Source organism: Motacilla alba, chromosome 7 (genome assembly GCF_015832195.1).
Source record: "Motacilla alba alba isolate MOTALB_02 chromosome 7, Motacilla_alba_V1.0_pri, whole genome shotgun sequence".
NCBI lineage: Eukaryota > Metazoa > Chordata > Aves > Passeriformes > Motacillidae > Motacilla > Motacilla alba.
In genome coordinates, this window is record NC_052022.1 from 6,800,460 (window position 1) to 6,819,144 (window position 18,685).

Consider the following 18,685-nt stretch of genomic DNA (forward strand, 5'->3'; position numbering starts at 1 on the left):
CCAGGTATGTCAGCCTGGAAGAAAGATCCAAAGAAAAGGATAATGGGTGAAAAAAAAGAGACCACTATGACTTAAAAACACAATATACTTTAATTTAGTGAAAACATCACCACATCTTGGGGTTGTTATTCTGCTGCTCTCATCTGCAGATGAGAGAAAATACAATAATGGTAATATTAAAGAAACAAAACTCTGATATTATTACAGGGAGATAAAATGAGACTGCACACTTTTACAGCCTTTCGTGAACAGGTTTTCCATCTCAAAATGCAGCACATTTTTTTGTTGTAGATATAAGAACAGAAGTAATTGAAAGACAGGTTTGCTTATGATTAATGGAAGTTCACACCTTAAATTTTCCATTATGTTTACCAGCCTTCTGCACTTTCTAAAATCATTGTGACATTAAGACTATATTTTTTATTCTACCAGAAAGGTGTACAGAAATAGCAAAGGATCCACATCAATCTAGACAGAAGTTTCTCTAGCAGAAAGACTTCAAAATGTTCAATTTAATTGTTCAAATACATTTGTTTCCAGAAAAAGAACTTAATGGGTTTAGACAGATGGGGCACTTTCAAATTTCAGATTATGCTTTATTTTATCTATCAACATAAATTTACTCAAGCAGACGAGTATAAAAAACTCACCTTCCAGAAATTATCTACTTTGCCATAAACGAGAGATTGATTCTGCCTTTTGATGTCATTAATGTGTTTAATGTCACTGGAATTCAGATGCTGCTCTACCACAAATCCAAGGAAGCTGTTATCTGGAGTGTGAGCTGAAAGAAACAGAGCAGATTCAGCACCTTTGAAAATATTGGTTAATGCTACATTAGAGCGAATGTTGTCAGAAAAGAAGCTGTAAGGAACACATTATGCAACTGATCAGCTCCTTCTTATTAGTACTGAAAGACACATTTGCTTGCTTTATTATCCAAAATAGTTTTTATTAATTTTAAGTCCTGCTCCATATGCCTACTGGAGTAAGCAGCTATTTTCTGTCTTGTTTCTGATAATAAAAACTCTGCAGCTGGATTGAGTCCAATGGTAATGATCTTTTTTGTCCGTGTGCTAAGCTTTATTTTATTATTAGAGATAAAAGATACAGAAGAAATCCAGCTTGACAAATCTCAGAGATACAATACCAACAGTTTGAAAACCCCCTGGATTTATGCTTGTTAGCAAAGATGCAAGCAAAGATTGCTCAATGGCATAAATAAATTTTGGCAAATTTCTTGGGCTCACCTCCTACACTGGAATTACCAACACCAACCACCCAACTCTCTGTGTATTAGATACCCATGCTAATTACTGGCCTATCAAGTCACACTATGCAAAGCAGAATACAAAGTGTATTGCCTAATTCACCCAGTGAATCATAAACAGTGATCATAAAATATTTAAATGTGGCAAGTGAAAGTCAGCAAAACTGTTTTCAAATCCAATCCAGGCAAAAAAAGTCTGTGTGCAAAGGATATGCAATTTATTTATAGTTTTTTCTATTATTTTTAGCCCCTTTTTTCCAGCAGTGTCGGTCACTGTTCCACCCCCTATAAATACAGAGATATTTAGGCTCATTAAAAGTAAGGGGTTTTGTTGTTTTGGATTGGTTTTTTTTGTAGACTGGGTCTTTAATTCCAGTGATGGACTCCAACACTCAATGCTTCAGGTAGAAATCCATCCCTACTATATAATAACTATTCCAACACATGGGGGGTTTTTGCCTCTAAAAAGTGCCATAACCTCACAATTGCACATAGAAAAAGGCTGCAATAAACAGCAGGATCTCCTCTCTAGGCCTCCTGTTAAATTCTGGCACACAAGCTGACAATAAATCACATTTGGAAAAGCTTAAGAACCCAAACCAAAACAAAAAGCTCCTAAATCCAAAGACAACACCCCAGGCATTTTCGATACGTGCAATGCTAAACCTCTACTAGAGTTATTAAAAAAATTCTATTGCAATTATGAGGTTTTGCATTTTTGTTCCTGAAAATCAGCCAAGTGGATAATGCAGGAGAACAGAGAAACCATACACAGTTTACACATCCCTCTGCCATTACATTTAGTCTTTCAGATGACAATTACTCTTTTTACAAAAAATGCCTCAGCAACAGCCAGGCACCCACTTAGACCCAAGGACTTTTTAGAATTTTACATAGCAAACAGCACATTTCAAATATGTCTGAAAAGGGGCATTTTTTCATCCTTTCATATTTTTGGATGAGAGACTGCATTCAGAGGAGAGGCAAGGCAGTACACACTCAAAAGAAAAATAAACCTTTGTTAAAGTTAGCACTTAAAACTGGTGGCATTCAGTGCCTCAAACATCACGGACAGGAAGCAGCACTCAGATGGATTTTTAAGCAAGATCACGCACTTTCAGAAGTACCAGGGGTGTTATTTTGCATGAAGGTATTTGAATTAAAAACATGGAAAACATAAAAAGAGGGAAAAGCTCTCATACTTCTGGGAAACTCAGAGAACAGTCAGGCACTTGGTAACATGCCACAGGTTTGAATATGGCTTGCTTGTTGCTCAGTATAATTTTCTGCCCTTATAATCAGAGTTCTCAAAACATAATAGAGTCTGGGGATCTTGGGAAGCTGTCCAGGGTTCCAATCTGCCATAAAATCTTTACTGATGCATAACATGCACTTTTAATCACAACCCCATAAAGATGGTGCTATCTCTGCAGCAGAAAACAAAACAACAAATATAAACTTTAAATATCACAAAACATGTTGACTCTTTTGCACCTGGTAAAAAAAAAAGAAGAAAAAAAAAATCTGAAAATTTTTCAACTCTGAAATCACTCATGCTTCAGAATTAGTTTGCCTGCAATCTATTTACCCCTTTTCCTGCAGAGGAAAACCTGCAGTCATTTCCAGCAGTAAAAATTGGAAATGGTTATTTATTAAAATTCCAATACAGTCATACTCTTTGGAAAATCCATTATGAAGCAATTTTCTCTGCACAAGAGACTGTACCAGTGGCAGTCTGTACTGCCACAACAGAGAGCTCTAGAGAGAAGATTGACTTTCTTCTGCGTTTCATGGAGTGGGACTGAGCAGTGCACACACAGCACACAGCTGTACCACCAGTGCTCATCCAGCTATTTTCACTGAGTGCATCATCCCCCTTGGTGCTATCTTGAACAGGACCTCACATCTGAATTTCCCAACAGCTGGACAACCTCAACAAAGCACAATTGAGTCCCTTTTCCATTTAGGACATAAACCAATAAATATTAGCAAACGTGGATACAAAACAAGCTCTGCTTACTAATATCCAGACACAAACTCTGCAACCACTTTCAAGTCACATTTCACCAGCACATGTTTTGTTACTTGCTTCCCAACAACTATGAATGCAGCCTTTTATCTCTTGAACAACCTTCACTTATATTTCTCTGGAAAAACTTGCACAGCAAATGTTGACAGACAAAATATGCCTCTTTCAAGAATTTTACAGGGCAACTGAAATCAAAAGCGTGTCAACTCGACAGCAGCATGTATAATTCTGCTGTGAAAAGCAGGAAAGTTTGAAAGGTTGATGATGAAAGCTGATGAGAGAGAACAGAGCCCTGGTCTTAATGTCAGACAGGCACCAGCACTAAACTCTGGAGGTGGGCTGGTCCATGAAATGTTTCCTTACAGGTTTGGGCTGAGCAGCCTCTGCACACAGCAGAAGGCACTGCCCTGAGCCTCCCTTGCCCTGCACCTTTCAGAGACAACACACCTGAATTACTGCTACAACAGCCAAGAGACAGATCCCCTTGATCCTGGAACCTACTGCCATAAAGCCAAAGACTAAATATAGACCAGGTGACACTAATCATTTAATCTGACCAATTTATAGAGAATTTGTACCTTTTTTTGTGTCTGTTTTGTTTCTTTTTTAGGTTTGGCTGGGGCCATTTCAAAAGATATTTATTGATGCTTGAAAGATCTACAGCAGTGCTGAAATCTACTTCTTATTTTACAATAGCTTTGTACACTGCTGGCAAATAAATGTTAGTCAGTTTACCTGAGGATAAATACTCATAGTATGAAAACAAGCTAGGTAAAATTTTTTATGAAACCACAAAGAAGTACAGGCAAAAATTTTTGCTGAGTGGTCATTTTAAAATTCTGAACACAAAGAAACAGGGAAGGGATGGTGCTGCTGAGCTGTTGAAGAACAAAAGCAGAAATGCAACACTATAGCTAACATAGGTCCAAACTTCAGTTCAATGTGATGAAACGCAGGAGTTTATAAAAATGTAACCTAGCAAGTTCCTCAAAGATCTATTGCTTCATAGTGATATTAGAGACAGCAGAAGTAACAAAAAAAAAAACCTCCCTGATACTTGAGGAAAAAGCCAAGCACCACTTTCCACAGGTACCCAGGGCATAAAGATATCTACCACTATTTATATTAGCTCAATAATTTTGTTTTCTCATTGCTGGGTGGAAGCACAACAGAGCTTTTGCACAGTCTACAGACACTGGCACAATTCTTCCCATTTAGCAGTTGCATTTGATTAAACTAGGAATTTGTCTTTCATAATGAAAAAAAAATCTTCTCAATGACAGCATTCCTTTTCAAAGCTCTAAGTGATTCATAAGCACAGAGGTACTTACGGAACATTGTATAAAACTGCTGTGGATTGAGGTTCCACTTTCCCCACGGTGTCTTGTGCCCTTTAGACTGGGCATAATGGGCATGGTTAAACTCTGGCTCAGTCCCAAAGGAATCCAGAACTCTTAGCATACACCTGAAAAAGAAAAAAAAAATTACTGTAGGTACACTTACATATGTATATATAAGAATGTGCATGTATATACATAGTTATGATAATTAAGATGTGTTTTGTCTTTGTTTGCAGCTGTGGAGAGCATATATACCAAAGGTACATTTTAATTTCAAACATTTCTGTTCATATTACATTCACAAAGATGAACAGCAAATTCAAGGACATATCAGATATTCAAATAACAGCCCCGGAGCTTATTTTGTCCTTAGAGAATGAAGCTATGCTTTAAAGTCCAACTAGAGCTTATGGGAATGCCACAGTGGCCACCTGCATTTCCTAGGGCTCTGGAGCAGAATTTAGGCAGAAGAATAGAGGATTTTCCATGTGTTTTCCAAAGTTCTCAACCATTACCACAAACCAAATGCAGCAACCAGGGGCCACATGCCAAGAGGATCAGAGCAGAAGAGGACATTGTCTTGAGAGAATTCTATTTAGTCTCCAGGTTCTGACTTTTAGATCTACTATAAAAGCACTGAAGATGGTTTAATATGCTGGGTTCTTACAGTCAAGCTCATTTATTTGTTTATGAAACATTTTGTCACAGACTTTTGAAGAAACAAGATAAAAGTCAATTACCTGCATCAACCAACACACAACAGAGAGAAATCCTGGCACTGGATAACAAAGGGCCTGGGAGGAGAGAATCACACTCACCCTTTATTTAAAATCCTATTAATTTCTTGAAAAAGAAAGGGCCAGAAGAAGCATCAGTATGAAGAAGACATGTTATAGGACAGAGATTCTAGAAGTTCTGTTTCCAAAAGGCAGCCTGCCAAATCTTTGCTATGACTTGCACATGCTGACCACTGCCACTGAAGTGCACTACAGGGCTCCAGAGTCTACCATTCTCCAGCCCTCTACAAACAAAATTCCAGAGAAGACTTATTCAGGAATTAAACATCATGTACAATTGTGTTATGAACAGAAACTCTTATCACTGCACATTGTATCATTGGGCTCATATGTGCTAAGGAAGGGACACAACTTCATGGGTGGCAGAGAAGGGAGGTAGCTGCAAAAATGACAATTAAAAATGCCTATGTTTTGCAGTTTTCAACATTTCCCATGCTCCAAGCCCATTTGTACATTCTGTTCAGTAAAATACCTGATTTTGGTTTTAATTGTGAAAGAATTTAGCCCTCAAATGGTGAAAGAACTAATCTCCAACTATTTGTCAGCTTTAAAAATAAAAGATTTTAGTCCCCATAATAAATTTACATGTTACTTATATGTTGCTCTTTACTATATAGTATTCAATAATGTGGGAGTAGAAAAAAAAAACCCAGCAACTTTTAAACTCTTCTAAGAAATGCTGCCTTTGTATTTCAAAATACAAATTGAGAAAAATGATGTGCTTTTTTAAACCTTCACAGAGATATTTCAAACAAAAAGAAAGTCAAAATACACAACATATTATGATTCACCAAACAACAAAGCTGACAGATCAGTTTCTGTGCAGTGTTTTCTGTCAACTGTTCTCAATGAAAATATTTTACAACAGTGGCAATTATCTCTGCATCACACAAAATACTCCAGCAGGACCAAAACAAGTTCTGCACTGATGAATCATTCAGTAAAAAAAGCCCTCTCATTTCTTGGCAGGTCTTTAAACAAAATTCCTCTCAAACATACAGCTTTTGGCCAGGTACCTGAGCACAGAGAATGAAAAATAGGAGAAAGCTTATGAAAAACTGCAACATTACTAGAGGTTGTCAAGAGATTTATGCAAGGAACACTACTCTGCTTTGTTGCCTCTTTTTCCTGAACTCAGATATAAGATAAGAAGCATTAATGGCTCACAGGGATATGAGGAACCATGTCCAGTACATGCACGGTCTCTGAATCAGGACAGGCAATGTGATGCAACAGAAATCCAAAGCAGAAAGCAGGACAAAAAAATGTCTATGATTTGGTATAAACTAAGTCAGAAAAAAAGATGACAGAAAAAACTTCAAGTCTGTGCAGGAATGGTATGAGAGATGAAAGCTTCCAGTGGTCAAACTAATCCCTGAAATGCAGCAGAAAAGAGCTGGTAAAGATTTAAAAATTAGAAATGAATGTATTTAATAGCAGTTATATGGAATTGATATTTTAATATATGTAGGAATACCTTGATTGTCTACCCTACTACCATATTCTCCATTTGTTTCACTTAATAATTTAGATGCCTTTCATTTTTTATTATTTTTTGCATACAATGCAAATGCATTAGCATTTCTAAATTGAAATAATTAATTTAAAAAATGACAAAACAGTATTTTTTTATAACTCAGGGATATATTTTAAATTAAAATGCTAATTTGGTATAACTTTAATTTCAGTTTTCCCACTCTTCCTTCCCAAAATGTCCCCTAGCTTTAGCAGTGAAGCTGCAGAGAATTGCAGTGTGCCCTGAAACTGGTGTCAGAATAAGTCTATTCTCTGCCTAATTAAAAAGAGGACTGGTAGGTAGTAAATTGCTTTAGAAACATCCATATTAGTTTTTTCTGTCTAGCACATTAGAAGTGACAATTTTAGGGCTTTTAAAAAAAAGAAAATCAGACAAAAGTAACCCAGGATTATTTAAAGGGAGCTTTTCTTTCCCCTTGAGTATTGGGCAGAAGCACAATCTTAACAGAGCTGACCTAGTGGACATATTTATACATATTTTTTGTATCCTTCTCCCACTTCATCAGACCGCTCAGTATTTGCATTTAAAATCTTAGGACAGAAAATAACTCTCCTAAAAAAGATGTGCTCTAGAGAACACGTACAAAGCAGGAATGTTGCTCATTTCTCAGGATAGCTGTCACGTTAATTTATTTCAAAAAAAAGAAAAAAAAAAAGCCAGCTGGATTGTTGGCATATGGGAATGAGTCATTGCTAGAGAGACTGTGGAAAAATGAAAAAATACCAGATTTTTATGTGCTGCATGGAGGATGAGGGTGCTAAGAAAGACTGCACTCTGCACTTCTCAAACTATATTAAACGATTAATTTGTATGTTGATTCACTGCACACAAACTGCATTTAAACATCCACACCTCAGAACTGAAAAACCCAGCAGCATTGCTCTGCTTGGAAATAAGGTGCACTCCAAAATGAGATGTGTTCTGCTGTGTTCCTGCTATTTGCAGCACCAATTATCCCACAGATAAAGCACATACTACCAAAAGTCACTGTACTCTCAGCTGTGCAGAAGAGACTTTCAGAAATACTCACTCCCAAAGCAGCAGGGTCATTCTTTCGAGCTCGCAGTTCCAGAAACCTGATTTGCAACTACTAAAAATTTCCTCAGGGCTCAAGTTCACCCAGAAAGATTATATAAAGCACTCTTACCAAGAGACTGTTCTGGAGGCAAAGGCCTATTCTGCCACTCTATTCTGATCTGAAGTGAATAAAAACAATTTAATTCATTTTTATCTGAGCTTGGTCTGTATAAACCAGACTGAGCTGACCTGCACACATCCACTGAAAAACACTTTGAGACAAACAATTATTCCTACTGACATAAAATACAACTGAGAAAAAAAGCAGAGCTGGTAAAGAACAAAGGGTAAAAAGCAGCTTTATTTGTGAAAATGTTTATTTTATTGGAATGAAACAGAAACTGATGCCTATGCTGTTTTAAGGCACTTTGTGGTTTTAACTTCAAAACATTTTAATGACAAAATTTACAAGATAACTCTTGATGCTGGGAGAAAAAACAATCATTGGAAGAGGATCCTGAAATAGGAGACAGCATACATGCAGCTACAAATTAATTCCTCTGCTTTAATCAATTCTGTAGTCTCTGCTACACTATGGATCCTCTTTCACACACTGAACTTGAGAAAAAGCCTCAGATAATTAGAGATTCCCAATAAATGCAACAAGTTTCATGAAAGGTTTACAAAAGATGAACTGTATGCAATGACTCAAACCCCTGAATGTATGTACTTTAAAAAAGCAAATTGAAGGAAAAGCAGTATAGAACACATTCTAGGGGCTGGCAGAGAAGAGAAAGAAGTAATTTATTCTCCTATTAGAATAAGCAGTAATGAGCAGTTAGCAAAAAAACAGGCCAAGAAAAACACTTCAAAGAAAAGTTTAACTATATAAAGCAACATGTTGGGGCATCTTGTTCAGTCTTCAGTAAGAGATGAGGCAAAAATCTCTCATCAAAGCCAAATGCAACCTTATCTATTTTTCAGTCAGGCCATGAACTGAAGCTCCCTTCCAGTCCATGAAATGCAGTGTTGTAGAAGACAGGCACTAAGATACTTTTTCTTCCCCAAAAGCCTCAAAAAATTATACAGTACTTAAGGTACTTGGAGTTAAATGTAATTCTTCTCTCCTAAACAAGAAAACACCAGCCATTACCACAAAATAGTAATCAATGTAAAACAGATTGATAATTCAAGATGTAATGATTCTATGAAGAAAGAAAAATTGAATAGCTAATCTATAATCTCAATATATATTTCCATAGCTTTGTTACAGGATATACCAGACAGGTAATTGCAAGCAGACAGGAAGAAACATTTAAAATTTATAGGAAGGGTTTCATATCCTGACCACAGTGCTGCATGTGATCTCCTAGTGACAATTACATCTGGCAGACAGACAAGTAACTGTTGCTGGGTGGAAAATGGGATTATCTTTATTAGCAGGCTCCTAAAAACTAGAATATCCATTTACTCCCCTGCTTCAAAAAAGAGATTAATAGTAATCTAATCTGCAATGCTGATCACAGTACTCTCATTTAAAATTGCACTGGAAAGATCCAATACTCTAGAAAATCCCGAGGCTGAAAGAAAACAATTTCTCTGCCATGAGCACCTTCCAATACCTTCCTTCAAGTAGGATTTACTGGAGTTTGTGGATCATGAAACACAGCTAATTCTAGCAGATACAGAAAATTCAACATCAGTAATTGAGATCTGGGTTTCTTTCATGCTGATGTGCATTTGTACAATGCATGGGAGGCTTAATGATTTAAAGCTACTGACAAAAAGAAAAGAGGTTCTAAAACTGCAGATGTGAAGAAAGGTGCACAAAGTCATTTCTTGTGACCCTCATCTTCCATTTCAAATGGAAAGGTGTTTATAGATCACAAAAGCAACAGCAACTGCAGTTTATTCTTCAGACCTGGCCCTGAACTCTCTGCCCAGTATCTTAAGGAATGGAACAGAAAATTGCACTGCAGTTGTTGGGCAATAAAATTAGAATAGATAAATCTCCACAGTCATTGATCCAGTGTGGTTACAAACACCAAAAAGCAAAACATGCCTCTGGAATTCCAACTAAACAACAAAATACACTAATCTCTCAGCTCACCTACTAATTTACAGAAAAAAATGGGGAGGGAGAAGCGCAGGTAAAGAAAGAAGGAAAAGAGGGGAAGAGATGATGATTTATCAAGAGGATAATCAAGATTTTTAAGATTAAAAATACTTGAATCCAAGAATCTCAAGCTTGCTGGGGGGGATAATGATGGCACACAAAGAACAAGTCTTAGCCCCTTTAATCCTAAAAGCTAAAAACAGAAAAGTGCATTTCACTTTTAAACAAATTCATGTGAATGAACTTATTTCAGTATTTTGACATGTGCTATTCAACAAAAGCTCCTTAACAAAGCAGATTAGAGGGCAAGTGAGTGTTATACTTACTGGTAATGAACCCATGATGGACCAAGGGTTTTCTTAAACTGAGTCAGTCCCACAATATCAATGTAAATGAGCTCTACAATTTTATCCCCCTGGGTTGGGCAGCCAGATCTGTTACCTACAACCTTCTTCATAATCCTAAACAGAGAAAGAAGAGAGATGAAAAAGCATTATTTTCAAATACCTTGAATTGATGCTGTAATACTATTTATTCCAATAATTCCAGTTTACAAAAAAGTTTTACTCTTTTACTGTTTTAAAATAATAATCCATCTAAGAACACTGACACGCCAGAGATGTTCAACATTTATTAAATGTAAAGCACTAATTTTCACTAAAAATCTCGTCTAGTTTAAGCAAGAGAATGATATGTTTGAAATGCTTAAAAATGGCGTGCTTTGAAATTATTTAAAGCAATTTCTGCCTTCTATTGACAGCTTTATAGTACAAGAGCTCTCTATAAAACAATGCTGTCATGTAATTTAAAAAAGAAAGCTGCAGGAAAAGCACATGTACTCAAGCTTCAAACAGATGTTTTATGTCGGGTGCTGAAATAGCTGGCAAAGCAGGACAATGAAGAGTAAGGAGCAATTTGACCTAACACAAGCAATTAACTACATCAAAAGTAACATGTTTAAAGAACTTAAACCTTTATCTTAAAAAGAGATACTGAGTGAAGAACAGCAGAAAATGAAGCAGAGGACACAGAATTAGGCTACTCTGTAGCATTCTCCATTGCAGCTGGCTAAAGCACCTGGAATGTTAAAGACTAAGCCGCTTAGTTGGAGTTTTACAACATTCATTTATGAAGTCCCATGAGCCTGAAGCTGCAATGAAAACACATTATCCTTTCCATGGCACATATACTTAGCTCATGAAAATAATCTTATCGTCTGTTTAGTGAATTATCACTTTCATTTTATGCTTCAAGAAATTATATACTGTTAATAGAAGCTTCAAGAGTTTACAATTCTTTTCTTCTAATTCTGGTTTCAAAAGCGAAAGTAATCTCCTTACTCCTTGAGCTCTGCCAGTGAAGCTGAAATCCTGATGTCATGGCCCAGTAAGTAGAGAGATGTAATTAAATCACTCCACTGGACTAATTCACCAAGTGGGCCACCGCTAAACGCATTTTCTGCAATCTTGAATCCAGATTCTTTTGTCAAAAGCCCCAAATGAACAAGGATCTGGAAAGGAAAGTCATATGTTTGAGTTATCGACATTAAACATGCAACTGTTATACATTACAGCAGTTTTTCTTTCTATTAAATTCCAACTATGGCAAAAAAAAAAAAGAAAAAAAATCAAAGGAAACAAGCCAGTACTTCCACCTGAATAATTTGATTTTGTAATGAATGCAAGGACTGAGAATCTCCAGCAAGGAGCTGAGCCAGGCAGACTTTAGAGAGGGTAGAAATATGAACATACATGGGGATGCTGCCACTCAGGACTGGCTCCAGGAATAACAAGGCAAGAAAGCAAACCTGTTGTCATGTTTGCAACTTTTGGCTTTATCTTAACTAGTTAGGGTAATTAAAAAAAAAAAACTACATCAAATGAACTACACCTTTTCACTTCAAGTATCTCATGGCTTTAAAACTGAACTCATTACAGGTCTAAACTGATCCAATCCAAAGTTTTGGTCAACTTTAAGTCTACTCAAATCCAAACCCAAGACAGACCATTTAGAGTTTCAATTTTGGACAACAAATATGTACAGTTGTTGTTTCCCAGGACTACATAAAACACTCCAGCATCATCAGCTTGCAGTAAATTCACAGTTTCTCCCTTTAGAACATGGTCTGTATTTAGTCTACATAGTCTCTATTTTATCTAAAACTATAGAGGTCAGAAAACTTACTCCAAGATTGACTCATGCAAAACACGTAAAGCTACCTGTAAAGCAAACATCCATTGCAACAAAATTTCAAACAGCAAAATACTCCTTGAAAAGAGTATAAACACGAGCCTTTTATATTTTCTATTTCCACTCTGAAACTACACCTGGAACAAGAAGCTTCAAAGAGCCCATATAACAGCAAGTGGCAGGAATAAAAGTGTTGTCATTTACCTTTTTTCGTTTTCTTTTCTCCAAATTTTGTTTTTCTGCAAGTGATTTAATGGCTTCAATCCAGGTATCAGCCATTCGTCTGATGCGCAACATCATCCACCTGAATTCCTCATGCCTTGACATCATTTTGTAGAGATTATCAAAGTTGATACGAATTTCAGCCTTCAAGCAAAGCATTAAGAAACACCCCAAACATTAGTTATTCTTCAACACACTTTACAGAAGTTAAAAAACTGCTCAAATGTGAGCTCTTTATATTCCTCTTTGAAAAAAAAGAAATAGAAAAAAAGATGCACTCCTAGCAAGTCAAGATTTTAGTTCAAATATTAAAGATATACTTAAACAAATACTTCTAAGCTACATAAATTACTGCTATTTTTATTAGTAGTACTTGGTAGCCCAGAATATGTTTGCAATGTTTCACAATGCATTTATTTCTGCACTATAAGGTCTGGTATTGTTCGTGTGCTTCAAAATGAGGCACAGGTATGTCTAAATTATAATACAGAACAGCAGGCTCAAGATTTATGTGTATCATGAATCTTCCAAACACAAGGAAGTCTCCAATTATATCAGAAAGGAAGAAACATTACTAGGGTATAAATTTTAAAGGAAATCCTTGTTTTAAAGTTAGGCTGTTCTAAGATAAATTAGTTTTAAAAAATGAGGCAGCCTATATCTATATTATGTAAGAAGTGTTCATATGCAGCCCAGCAATTATCTTAAATTATCTTAAAATACCTAATTGCTACATAATTAGGCTGGCTGTAACAATTTAGAAACAACTCTGTGTGCTTACAGTATTTAATGGGAAAAAATTTGGAGTAATCAAAATGTTACTACAAACCTGAAATGGATATACGCCTTTTCCAAAAATGCAGTTTTGTAAAAAAGGCCCATATTTTTGGGACAATAAAAATGGACATTTTCACATAAATTTAACACTGGTGAGCAGTTTTTGGATTTGTAAATTTTCTCAGTATCTGCATTGAGTGTTGCATAAATTTAAACACAAAAATGCTTTTAATGAAAATCTACAGCAAGAGCACAATACAATGACTGGATACATGAGCTACACATGTCAAGGAGGATTCCTTTCAGCTTTGAAGAATGGAGGAGTAAAAATTGTAAATTCTAATATTTTTAGCATTTATGTGGCACAGGATTCCAGGATATTTTGCATGAATCACAATTACTGAATTATTTCTCATGTTTTTCCTTATTAAGGACATGGTTGTTCTTACCACTGTTTTTTGATCAGTTTCTTCATTAGGATTTTTTGCTCTCCAAGGTAAACGAGGACACCAATTTTCAACCTATAAAACAATCACATCAAAATAAATAATGTTACTTTATTTTCAGCATGACCAAAGCCTCCACTCACTGCCTTTATATTACACCTTTATGTTAACCTGATGGCTTAAATAACTAATCAGCTGATAATAAGGTGATCATTTCAAGATAAAATTGCTTTTTTTTGCACAAAAACCTTAAGATTGCTTTTTGCAATTCAATGCTCTTTTAACCCAGCAAATTTGCCACCAGAAGTCATATATAGGTATTCATTCAAGATAATGAAAACTGAAGATCAAGGCAGAGGTCAGCTGTTAAATGCTCAAAATACAATTTCTCTGAGCAGTTCTAAAATGTTTTCAATAAGTTTTTTATGCTTGTACACCTTACAGAAATATGTATTTTGGAACGTTTCCATCTCCCTAGAAGATCTTTATAAAAAGACAAAGCCAGCTAAATCAAAGGATCAAAGTTCTACCTTGTAGAAATGCAGACCAAAAGTAAGAATCATTATAGCCCCCATGTTTGAAGGCTATAAATAAGGTAATTACCACATAAGTAACAATATTCACAAGCATCAACAGCTCTGATTCTTAGAGAAACATGATCAATGCAAATGCAATACTCCTACTATTGTCCAGTAGAAAATAAAAAAGTACAACAGGGAGTAGTCAGTGAAGAAATAGCAAATGGATGCAAGTCACTGAGAGCTCCTGAGCTGCCCCCAGGGATCTTGCCTGTTGGGTAGAATCCTTATTATTTATGTGCCTTAAGAAATTACACTACTTGCTCTGGGGCAGGAGGAATCTCAGTGTTGGAGGCAAACCCATGAAAACTGAAACATGACTGTACTGTGGAAAGGGGGAAATGCAAAAATTTATCAGCTGGCTAAGACACCCCATCACTACTGATTAAGTTCACAACTCTCAGAGAATTGAAAGTCAGAGTTGCTTTTATGGTTCCTCCAATCACAGACCTGTCAAAACACAATTTTAGCTAATCATGCTGCAGAAGCCTGGAGCATTACAGATTAAAGGCTTAAGATCACACCATATGATTGCCTAGAGGGGCCAATCACATGAAAATAAATGAATAGCCATCCTAACCTCATTAAAGGGAAGAAATGTATCAACCTTGGGTTCCTCAGACAAATTATAAAAAAGCATTTTGAATGCTGTGACTTAACCTACTCAGTGTGTTTAATACAATGTTTGAAAGCAGTGACTTATCAACCTCCTTTGAAAACATCTGATTCTTCCGTGGTCTTCAACTCTGGAACCACATCAGAAATTGTGGCAATTACCAATCCTAACTTTCACAACTATAAAGTTGTGGCAGAAAAGAGTTGCAAGCTCCACATTATAAATCATGCACAGTCACAAACTCTCTGGTTTTTTTCCTTTCTTTGTTTTAGAAGTACAAATTTTGCATTATTCCTAGCATTAGAACTGATCTAAATTAAGATATGACATTTCAAGGACTACTGTACGTGCCCCTTTTCTGACTGTGTATTTCACATTGCACCACAAGGCATCCTAAAGGAATTGCAGATTTTTCAGGGCTGCCAAGGACAGTTCACTGCATGCCTCACTGACTGAAAAACAAATACAGTTCTTTTGTGCTTTTAGAAATATTCCCTCTAGTCTACAAATAAATTATAATAATTCTCATCACAAATAAACACTTAAGGAATAGATTCAAAGTAATATCAGTGTCTGCAGTTGGTCTGACTCTCATTTTTCCTTACTGATCTTTAGCAATGATGGCAGAAAGGATTATGATATCACCAAAGTGGGTCTAAATGAAAACTCCATCAGAAATATCCTTCAGCTTTGCAGCTGGTTAGGTACAGAAGATAAACACACAACAAGCCCTAATTCTAAGCAAAGTGAAGGAAGGCAGTGATGCTCATTTCCATTCTGCTCTTTAAACCTGTTCATTTGATCATTTAAGACCAAACACTAAAGTTGCCTCTGAAGAAGGAACCAGGGCTCCTCTTGCCCATTTCCAGCACTGCCTTCCTCTCACTGGGTTACCATCAGTTCTTTCTCCAGCTGATTCTCTCCACAGCAACCCACTGTTGTACCACATGTAGATGATTTAACAGGAAGGATGTGATACAGACAGATTAACAGTTAAAGATGACTGTTGGGGAGCAGCAACTGCAGATCTGAAGACAGACCATTTTTTGGATGAGTGATATAAATGCTAAGCTATTATTCACAACACACTATATTTATCTTTGTACTGTCATATTTTTGAATAAGACCAGCTGTGCCTCCTATTCCTGGTACTGAATTCAGTGCAAATCAAGGGCATTAGATAGTCTTTGATCCTGCTCAGGAAACCATGTCCACCTGAGAAGTCAAGTGTTCCCTACTTGGTTTGGAATCAGATTAGCCACAGCACTGCCTGGAGTATAAGTAGCCAGCTCCTTAAGGTTAAGTTGCACAGCAGTTTAAAAGTTCAAAATTTAAGTGCTACATGATATGATTTCAGGTACTAGAGAAAAGCTGGTGTTCTGAACTGCTCTGAGGTGTAAATGGCTAGGCTTAGGAGTCAAAACAACCAAACCCAAACAAACCTAATAAATTTGAAGAGTACTTGCTTTATAGAAGCTTTGCAGGTGTCTGTTCCAGTGACTCTTCTTCAGACACACTGAGAGAATGAATGCAAGGCAAGACTGCAGCACTTGACTCTATTACAGAGCAAGTACTTCAAGCAAGGTTTTAAGAACCTGACAAACATCTGTAGCACTGGAATAGTCTGAGCATCTTCCAAATTGAATCAAAGTATACTCTGCCAGCAGCTCTCCACATCCAAAATTTCAGAAAGACCTTTATGCTTTCAAAGAGTCACAGTGGGAGTTGAATAAAGCTGGAGCTGAAGGGCACGCTCTGAGCCCTTGGGATAATCTTCATTTTGGATTCTGCCAAAGAGCAGGTGCAGCCCATCCACAGGGAAGCAAAACAACTTTCTTTACACACCAGGTGAACACACTGCTCACTGTACTTCTCTCCGTGGTACAGTGCTGCTCTTAAGTGTCTTAAGTCAGTCCAGGAGAAGAAAACAAAATAATCCATTGCAATATGTGCTGAAAGAAAGTGCATCTTTAAATTTATTAGGCAGTATGAAGCTTTGGATGCGGCTGTTTCCAAAGGCAGTCTCAAATGTTGGGTGACCTGGTGACAAGGCAACACAACATTTAACACACCAATCAACAAACAGCCTCTTGTCTGCCTTCAGCAGTGTGCACTGTATGACTCCTCTCATACACTGGCATTTATATCTTTTCCAACAAGTCATTAAAAGACTAATCCCAGTTTAAGGTGACAGAAGAAGAAAAAAATAACAGCCCAAATCACCCAAAATCATGCCAATCCACCAACAGGTAGTTCAGGACAAAGTGCTGACTATCATTAGCATTTCAGTCTCAGGGACATATGTAAGATGTCTAAATAAGTCTGAACTTTTGGTGATTTACATTTTAGACAACAACACTGGTTTTGTGAAATTTCTGAGTATTTGCATAGAGTTACAAGAAGCTGGTTTGATGTCACATTACACTGAAGAAATGCAAATCACTAACTCAATGTCCAGGATTAGCAGCAGAAATTGTGGAAAGGGGACTTCCCCATGGACACAAGCTAATTGCAGTAAACTAGAAAAACCACATGGATTAAAGGAATCTCTATAATTACGATACCCAGGAATTTTCACTAAATTGCGCTTCAGACTTCAGCTTGCACCCTGGAAACAAATCCGTCTTCAAAATCACCTTTGATTTGTGTTTTTCTGTTTTAGCCCTGAAACCAGAAATATGAAGAAAAATACTCCCACTACCAAACTATGCCTTGTGTTTCCATCAAGTCTGAAGGACTGAAAACAGCACACATGCAAAAGTTACAGGAGTCTCACAGACAGGAACTCAAACCAGTTTTAAATCTTTGAAGTGCTGGATCCCAAGATGGGTACCAAAAGTTACATGTACACCTGAAAGGTGAGCTGGAGATCCAAAGCCTGGGATTTTAGAGAGACCTGCCCAGCTCCAGCAGGTAAGCACCAATGTAATGGGAGGGGGTAACTTGCACCACAGCTACCAGCTGACCACCAGTCCCACTCCTGTGTGGAAAGCAGTCCTCTCAGAGAAACATGGATGCAGATAAAGAAAAAAAAAAAAAACAAACCTATAAACCCCCTCTACTTTCTCCACTTTTTTTTTAAGCTTGGAAATAGTGTGAAAAACTCATTTTCTAGAAGATATTTTTAAAAGCTTCATTCTTCAGCTGCAAATTGACATTTTGCAGTGAATTATATTTTTGTACCGCCTAGAAATTAATTTTTTCACATTTCTGCCCAGAGGCAATGCCATCCCTGAAAATGATAACTGTGCCAATGCCATTACAGTGTTAAACAATTGCCTTTTTCGTAACTAAATGCCAAGTTTAAAAGTAAGTAACTCTTCTCTATGGGCATCACGGTTAAAAGGAAGCAAGTTTAACTTGCTGTTTCATGTTTGCTATTTCTAATCCCTGTCTGGCTCTGTATTCAAGAGAATGTAAGCCTGGTTTTGCTGTTCAGGCCATTTGTATCTCACCCACTCTTCAAGGACTCCAGCACAATTTGTGTTCTGAGGACCAGAGGGTGCTGAGGCACAGGTTGCCCAGAGAAGCTGTGGCTGCCCCATCCCTGGAGGTGTTCAAGGCCAGGTTGGACAGGACCTGGGACACTGGAACGTGTCCCTGCCCATGGCAGGGGTTAGAACAAGATGAGCTTTAAAGCCCCTTCCAACCCAAACCATTTCATGGGTCTGTGACCACACAGCTGCATATCACAGCCCAGCAAAGATCCAGCGCCTGAAGCAAAACAGTGAGAAAGAAGTGCAAAAATTC

At 37.0% G+C, this 18,685-nt stretch overlaps 1 protein-coding gene across 5 annotated transcripts in view; it reads right to left on the reverse strand.

The window, feature by feature from the left end:
• Positions 1–18,685, reverse strand: part of MGAT5 (alpha-1,6-mannosylglycoprotein 6-beta-N-acetylglucosaminyltransferase) — a 112,976-nt gene that overhangs the window by 32,914 nt on the left and 61,377 nt on the right. For all 5 annotated transcript variants that reach the window (XM_038143087.1, XM_038143088.1, XM_038143089.1 and 2 more), the window contains 6 exons: positions 13,745–13,816; positions 12,501–12,662; positions 11,447–11,616; positions 10,433–10,567; positions 4,631–4,764; positions 651–784 (listed from right to left, as the gene is read on the reverse strand). In XM_038143087.1, the coding sequence (XP_037999015.1) occupies positions 651–784; positions 4,631–4,764; positions 10,433–10,567; positions 11,447–11,616; positions 12,501–12,662; positions 13,745–13,816 (807 nt within the window). The remainder of the gene's footprint in view (positions 1–650; positions 785–4,630; positions 4,765–10,432; positions 10,568–11,446; positions 11,617–12,500; positions 12,663–13,744; positions 13,817–18,685) is intronic.